Source organism: Mus pahari, chromosome 9, assembly GCF_900095145.1.
Source record: "Mus pahari chromosome 9, PAHARI_EIJ_v1.1, whole genome shotgun sequence".
Taxonomy (NCBI): Eukaryota; Metazoa; Chordata; class Mammalia; order Rodentia; family Muridae; genus Mus; species Mus pahari.
In genome coordinates, this window is record NC_034598.1 from 8,668,154 (window position 1) to 8,676,359 (window position 8,206).

The 8,206-nt window shown below is 46.6% G+C and overlaps 1 protein-coding gene across 4 annotated transcripts in view; it reads right to left on the reverse strand.

Moving 5' to 3' along the window:
- Positions 1 to 8,206, reverse strand: part of Afg1l (AFG1 like ATPase) — a 164,068-nt gene that overhangs the window by 131,655 nt on the left and 24,207 nt on the right. For 3 of the 4 annotated variants that reach the window (XM_029542462.1, XM_021205218.1, XM_029542461.1), the window contains exon 2: positions 5,078 to 5,301. The exons of the other annotated variant lie outside the window; for it this stretch is intronic. Coding sequence is in view for 1 of the 3 variants with exons in the window: in XM_021205218.1 (XP_021060877.1) it covers positions 5,078 to 5,301 (224 nt within the window). In the remaining 2 variants the exon portion in view is untranslated. The remainder of the gene's footprint in view (positions 1 to 5,077; positions 5,302 to 8,206) is intronic. 4 annotated transcript variants of the gene reach the window in all.

An 8,206-nucleotide genomic window follows, 5' to 3' on the forward strand; every position in this document is an offset into this window, starting at 1 on the left:
GTTATGAGCCACCATGTGGTTGCTGGGATTTGAACTCCGGACCTTCGGAAGAGCAGTCGGGTGCTCTTACCCACTGAGCCATCTCACCAGCCCAGACCTCAGCTTTTTCAAAACTGCAGAATTGTTACTTCCGATTGTTCATTACAGCTGACTATTGTTATCTGTTTATCTGCCTCTACAGAAAATCATGTTTTTGCCACGCATGGCTTGTACTTGTGATTATACACTTTACCCTCAGAGTATAAACTGTCTGAGGCTCCGAATAAAATTGGCTACCACATGAGACGTTAGGTCCCCTCACCTTTAGGCCCCATTCTCCCGGAAAATGACTGAGGAAGGCGACCACTGACCTGGATCTTCCATGTATGTGTACCCGAACCGTCACACACATAGGACACAGGAAAAGGGCCAGTGGGGCCAGTATAAGCTGTACCTGAACATCTGCGTTCTATTAATCATGAGAAAAATTCAGGGAGGAGTCCGTCTCGACTGGTTTTCTTTCCACTGTTGTTTTGGGGTTTGAATGTTTGTTGTTGAGACAACATCTCATATAGCAGGCAGTGTAAAGCTTGCTACATAGACAGACTGACCTCAGCAGGTGCTACATAGGACAGACTGACCTACCTCAGCAGGTGCTACATAGGACAGACTGACCTACCTCAGCAGGCACTGATCTTTTTGCCTCTGCCTTTCCAATGCTGGGGATTCCACATGAGACAATGGCCATTTTCCCTGGTTTTGTCTTGTCATGACATTCCTGAGGCAAGCTAACTTTCTGTAGACGTCTATTGTGCACAGTTTTGAAGGTTGCAGTGAAGCAGGTATGGCTGCCTCTCTCTCATGGTGAATGACATCATCCCAGAAGCACATGAGAGGCTCGGGTTACATTGGGAATCCTAGAGCAGGGGGTGTGGCCTAGTTAGAGAGCACTTGCTCACCATGCTTAGGATCAGAATTCTATGCCCAACAATATATAACCAGGCACAAAAGTACAAGACTAGAATCCTGGCTTTCATCAGGAAGAAGAGGATCAGAAGTAAGCTCAAGGTTATCCTCAACGACATACTGAGTTCAAGGCCAGCCTGTGCTAAGACCAAGGTTTAGCTGCTAAAGTGCTTCCTGCAGAAGTCCGAGGCCCTGAGCTCAGAATCCTACCACCCACATAAAAGGCAAGGTACAGCAGTGCACAGCTGTAATCCTAGCATTGGACAGCATAAGAATGTGGAGCCTTGCTGGCCAATCAACCAGAGAGCTCCGTATTCAGTGAGCCACACTGTCTCAAAAATACAGTGGAGGGCCAGCAAGATAGGTCAGTAGGTAAAGGTGGTTGCTGCCAACTCTAATAACCAGAGTCAAACACCCAGAGATCATAACAGAAGGAAATACAAGCCTCCTGTAGCGAGAATTTTGGTTTCTCTAAAAACCAAGTGATGTTGCGTGAACATGTTTTTAGCTTGGGATATGGGGCCGCTTCAGTTTCATAACTGTTAACTATGATGGCCTCATGCTCTAGGAGGAGCGTGATCTTTGCCAGCTGCAGAGAATTTAACTCTGGAAACTCTGGAGAAGGAAGAGGTGGGGGAGGAAAGTAATAGGGGAAGATAATGAAAGTTCAGATTTGACCTACAGCCTAGACACTCACAGATACACAAACGCATAGACACAGACAGACACACAGACACTCACAGACAGACAGACAGACAGACACACACACACACACACACACACACACCATACAAGTGTACATACAAGAGATCCTATCTCAAAAAGTAAAACTGAAACAAACAAAAAGCCTCAGGCAGTGGAAGCTTGCTGGAGACAGCAGCCCAAGTCCTTCCCAAGGGAAGCACCTGGAGGGCCTAAGGACCTCACCAGTCCTACCTCTCAAAAGCCCCCCACTTTCAAAGTCCCAGAAAACCACATCCATAGCTCGTCAAGAATGGGCTCAACCTGTCCTTATAAGAGGGCCAAGGGATTCAGTCACCCTTCCACCAATGAGAACACATCAGACGGCAATCCAGAAGCAGCTGGCAGGCCTTCGCCAGTCACCAATCTGCCAGCACTTTCACCATGAACTTCCAGCTTCTCAACTACAAGAAGAGATGTCCTGTCTTTACGCTCTTCCAGCTAAAGGTATTTGTTGCAGAAGCCTAAAATGTCGAAGACTTGGATTAAGTGGACATACCCGCCAGCAAAACAGCCATACACATAGCAAAACAAAAATACTTTTAAAAGTAAAACTGTTTTTCTTGTATTTTTGCAAGACAGGGTCTCAATACATAGCTGTGGCTGTCTTGAAACTTACTATGTAGACTATGCTGGCCTCTAACTCACAGAGATCCCCCTGCCTCTACATCCTGCGTGCTGGGATTAAAGGTGTGCCAGTATGCCAGCTTAGGAGAATTTTAATACTCAGAAGTGATTTTTTTTTTTTGTGGGGGTTTTGCTTGTTCATATACTTACCAGACTGGAGATAAAAGCCAGGGTTACCATCATGCTAGGCAAGAGTCTATCACAGATCTAGTGTCCCGAATCCCTCAAGAGCATTTTAAAAAATAAAATTACTGGCTGCATGTGATGTTGCACACCTTTGATTAACTTAGGAGGCAGAAGCAGGCAAACCTTTCTAAGTTTGAGGACAGCCTAATCTACAAAGCAAGCCGGAGGCCAGCCAGGGCTATAGAGTAAGATCACAGCTTAAAAAATAAGAATATTCAATTTAAGTAAACAAATAATAATCAAATTACTTTCGTTGAAAATTTCTCTTTTAAGTTTGTGTTGTTGTTGTTGTTGCTGTTATTGTTGCTGTTGTTGTTGTTATTGCTGTTGTTGTTATTGCTGTTGTTGTTGTGTTGTTGTGTTGTTGTTTGGGGCTTTTTTCTTCCTTTTAGTTTGCAGGATGTGTCTGCATGAATGCACTCCGTGTGTAAGAGGTGCCCACCAGCCAGAAAAGGGCATGAGATTCCCTAGAGCTGGAGTTCCGGGGGTTGTGAGCCCCTACATGGGTCTCTGGAAGAGCAGCACGTGCTCTTAACCACTGAGCCATCTCTCCAGTCCCTCATCAGAGGGGTTTGTTTTGTTTTGTTTTGTTTTTTGTTTTGTTTTGTTTTGTTTTTTGTTTTTGTTTGTTTGTTTTTATGATTTATTTATTTAATGTACACTATAGCTGTCTTCAGTCACTCCAGAAGATGGCATCAGATCCTGTGTGGTTGCTGGGAATTGATCTCAGGGCCTCTGGAAGAGCAGTCAGTGCTCTTAACCACTGAGCCATCTCTCTAGCCTCTTCTTTTTCTTTTTAACAATTTACTTATTTTTATTTCATGTAGTTACAGACAGTTGTGAGCTGCCATGTGGGTGTTGGGAATTGAACCCAGGTCCTCTGGAAGAGGAGCCAGTGTTCTTAACCACTGAGCTACCTTAGGTTTCACATCAGAGCTTTAAATAAACTATTAATACTGTGTATCACACGGTGCCTCCTTTCCTAAAGCCCTTACAGTGAAGCAATGGTTGGGTTGTGGGAAGCAGCAGAATGGTGGCCATTAGTTAAGGAAAAACTAGTGTCTCAAGTGTCCAGCTCCTGTTACTACTGAAGTGACTTCCTCTGATGATGCTGGCCTCTACAGCTGGCTACAGCCAGCTACAGCTGGATGAGGTATGAGTCTTCTTACTGAGCAGAATTTCAGCTAAAGCTCAAAGCAGAGGAAAACAGGAGGCAAGTGCTCCACCCATCCCCAGAAGCTCACATCTACATGTGATTAAAAGAAAAAATAGGCATGCCTTGTACTCAGTGGTTAGAGTGCCTATCGCGCATGTGTGAAGTCCCAAATTTAATCCTCAGTACCACCAGAAGGAAAAACCTGAGAAAGAGTTTGAAGCCAGCATGGTCTACACAGAAAGATCCTATAAATTAATCAACCAATTGATCAATAAGAAATAAAAAAGGTAAAAGGGGAATTGGTAAGAGTGATCAAGGCAGAAAGTTGGTGGCCAGTAAGTGCAGGGAAGGGTTAGAAGAGAAGCACTGAAGATTGGGGTTGAGTTAAGAGGAGATCTCCCTCCCTGGGTGAATGAGGAATTCCACAGGTAGCTACCACAGCAGGGTGCGTTAGAGCTGTGGGTGAGCCTGACTTAAATCCTCAGACATATAAAGGTATACAGGACAAAATCAATTTTGCCCATAGAAGTCAAGGCTGGGGACTAGAAAGGTGGCTCAGCGGTTAAGAGCACTGGCCACTCTTACAGAGGACTCTGGTTCAGATCCCAGCACCCACACAGCTGCTTCCGACCATCTGTAACCCTGACTGTTGGGAACCTGACGCCCTCTTCTGGCCGCAGGCATGTGCTGTGGGACATTCATACTTGCACATATATAATTTATTTTCTTTTTTAAGAAAAAGGTGGAAGAGGAGGAAAGAAGAAATCCAGGGTAACTAAAGCACTCCAGGCAACAGGGTTGTGGAACAAAACCTTATGTTCCCTGTGTCCTTAGTGGACCAGGAAGAGTGATCCAGAGAGAGCATGGGAAAGGACCAAAAATAGCTGAGTGAAGAGCAGGAGGTCTCAGCAGGAGGCACGGTGGGAGGTGGTTTCCCAGACACAAGAAGACAGTCAAACACTGGGAACCACAAGAGTCCCCAGGAGGCTTTCACAACCCACCAAGGTGCCCCTCAGCTAAGAGCTAGCTGACCCACCTTCTGTTCAACCGCACTTTCTCCTTTCTTCTGACCCACAGAAGTATAGCAAAGCAAAGGAATAGGGAAGTGGTACACACACACATACACACACACACAAAACCTCCGTACCCCTGCCACACACACACACACACACACACACACACACACCCTTCCAGGATGAGGCTTGAGGACCGGGATGAAGGGCGTCGCATAGAGACTTCACTTAGCCAGAGATACTGGATCTAATGATTATGAAGCTGCTTGGACAGGTGAAGGTAAGAGACCACTAAGGAACATCAAAAGGGGCGGAGCGGAGGTCCAGCCTAGCCTGTGGAAAACCTTCCCTCGGTTTCAGGGCTGTCCTCCCAGCACCGGGTCTACCATAGAAAATGCAATGACCTCACCTTTGAAAAGAGCCCTCCTTCCTCTATGCGGTATCCTTTAAGGTCCTCCTGTAACTTCTGCAAACACTGAACGACTCTTCTTTGCTGTTCATCATCCCTCAGCTCCTGAGCTTTGATCAGAAAGTCGTAGTGGTCCAGAGGCCCACGGCAAACAGCCAAGGCTTTCAAATGGGCCTCAGAAGCGGCTGTGGAGCGTACACCCTCAGATGTCTGGACTGTGTAGGCTATGAACAGAAACATGCAAGATTTTAGATGTCATTCACTCATGTAGACAGGTCGTGGGTACGCAGCTGAACGCCGACATAGCCGAGGGCAGCTCTGGCCTGCAGACGCTCCTGCCTTTATCTCCCCAGTGGGCGGACGACAAGCTATTTGGTCCTCGTCCCTGGTTCTTAGTAAGAGTTCCTAAAAAGGATCGCCTCAGAATTCCATGAGAAGGGCTGGAGAGATGACCTGGTGGTAATATTGCAGAGCAAAGCTCGTTCCCAGCACCTATGTAGAGTCAATGCCTCACAACTCTTTTTTTTTTTTTTTTGGGGGGGGGGGGGGCGAGACAGGGTTTCTCTGTATAGCCCTGGCTGTCCTGGAACTCACTCTGTAGACCAGGCTGGCCTCCAACTCAGAAATCCGCCTGCCTCTGCCTCCCAAGTGCTGGGATTAAAGGTGTGCACCACCACGCCCAGCTGCCTCACAACTCCTAACTCTAGCTCCAGAAAAAAAAAAAAATCTGACGCCCTCTTCTGGCCTCTGAAGGTTCTGCACTCGAGTGACTCAACCCACACACAGTTATACACATATACACATAATTTTTCTAAAATTTTAAAGGGAACAGGAGAAGTAGCCCAGCAGTTAAGAGAAGTAACTTCTCTTCCAGAGGGTCAGCTCTCAGCCCCCACATCAGGCAACTCATAACAATCTGTAAATCAGGGAATCCAACACCCTCTGACACACACATCGTATATAAAGTAAAGCAAGCATCCATATGTACACATGAATGAAAATAAATTAGACTTAATTAAATGGCATCTTTTACAAAAATAAAAAATTCCCTGAGTGGTCCATCCTCTGTTATTCATAATGACCCCTGTCTGACTTGGGTAGCTTTGAGACAGACATTTGCCAAAAAGATGGAGCAAGCAGAAGACTGAATTTTCAAGCCCATGCACAGAAATCTGGGGAGGGCAGGAGGCCCTGAGGTTGAACTTCATAATGACTCTTATGTGACGAGAGATCTAAGCGCTTCCAAGTCAGTGAACACAGCTACGTACTGAGAGAGGTGCCTGCCTCATGTGCTCTCTCGATTTCCCTGGCCCAGGGATGGACCTTTATAATAAACGAGTCATAAACCTGAGTTATGTGAGCCATTCTAGATAACTACCAAAGCTGAGGTGGGGGAGGAATGGAAGTCCCTGAACCCATAGCCTGCCGGGCAGAGATGTGGGCAACTGGGCCATCTCATTTGCAGCTGGCATAGGAAGGGGAGCCACACAGTGGCACTGGGCTGTCACTCGGGATGTGCTCTCCATTCCTCGTGCACAGTGTCAGCACTGAATTGGTTCTTGGATTTGCACCTGATATTGAAAGATCTCAGAAGCCGGGCGGTGGGGGCACACGCCTTTAATCTCAGCACTTGGGAGGCAGAGGCAGGCGGTTCAAGACCAGCCTGGTCTACAGAGTGATTCTCAGGACAGCCAGGGCTACACAGAGAGAACCTGTCTCGAAAGACAAACAATTCAGAGTCTCACAATCAGAGGAGAATGCTCTTTTCATTCTCTTAACTTTCTGGAGTTTAACCAAACCAGGAAAGCTCAAAGCAGTATGACTTTCTTTTTCCCTCTTCCCTACAAACCCCTCTCCTTACTCAGTTCTATGCCCATTCCCTGGCTCCTTTCCTCACACGCCACCCTCACCCTCACTCGGATGCTCATTATCTCTGTGTAGGTTGTGGCGGGGTCCCCTTGCCTCTGCTCACCACCATCACATTCCCTAGGATACCTTCCACCAACCCGAATGTAACAAAACTGCAACCTATCCAGTGGCCTTAATTGGCTTTCTTTGCAATTCTAGAATCAAGTGACACAGCATCCCAAGAAATTCAGTCCACGTTCCAGTGAGCTGGGCAGAGGTTATGTTCATAGCGTGCTGAAGAAACCAGAAACAAAACCAAAAGCATCCTGCTATAAGCTTTGATATCCTGTTTAATGAGGGATGTTTTGTACTCCCAAATTTTTTTGATATTTTTATTAGATATTTTCTTCATTTACATTTCAAATGCTATCCCGAAAGCTCCCCATACCCTCCCCCAACCCTGCTCCCCAACCCACCCACTCCTGCTTCCCAACATTTTTATATACAGAAATCTTCCATTCATTTTAGGCCCAGTGAGAAAACTTAAAAGGTCAAGGCACTTTCCTTACAAGCCGATGCCCTAAGTTTGGTCCCTAGAACAAAAACAGGTAGAAGGTGGGTTGTCCTCTGAGCTTCACATACAAGCAGTGACAGGCACCCACACATGCACATCATACACATACATCATAATGAATAAAATTTACAATCCTTAATTGGCTAAAGAAAAGTGGGAAGAGAGGAACACACCTCTACCCACATAACTAGCATTTCCCATCAGCCCCCTGGCCTCTTTCCCACCTTCTGGGATCACATTAAGTACAAACGGCACGCAAAGGTTAACAGAGAAGGATCGAGATAGGAATCGACTGTTTCCAAGACTGGCTTTAGACAGTTCCTGGAGGCAGGGGAGGGGGCGGGGCAGGGGTTGCAGCATCATCACACCCAGAAAAGAGCGGTGCTCTGTAAGCAGTGTAGTTTCACTGAATATCTACTTCCCTTCATCCAATCAGAAATTCTGGTACAGCTAGGCAGCAGGTTCCTATATATGACAGTCACCATGAAAACCTTATGCTGGGCCAGCAGGATGGCTCACTCAGCAAAAGCACTCAGCCTGATGAGGTGTTTCTAATCCCTTCCACAGGCTGTCCTCTGACCTCCACACATGAGCCTGGCACTAACTCTGGATCAGGGTGGCTGTGAACTCAGAAACTGCCTGCCTCTGCCTCTCTCTGCCTCTGCCTCTCTCTGCCTCTCTGCCTCTCTCTGCCTCTGCCTCTCTCT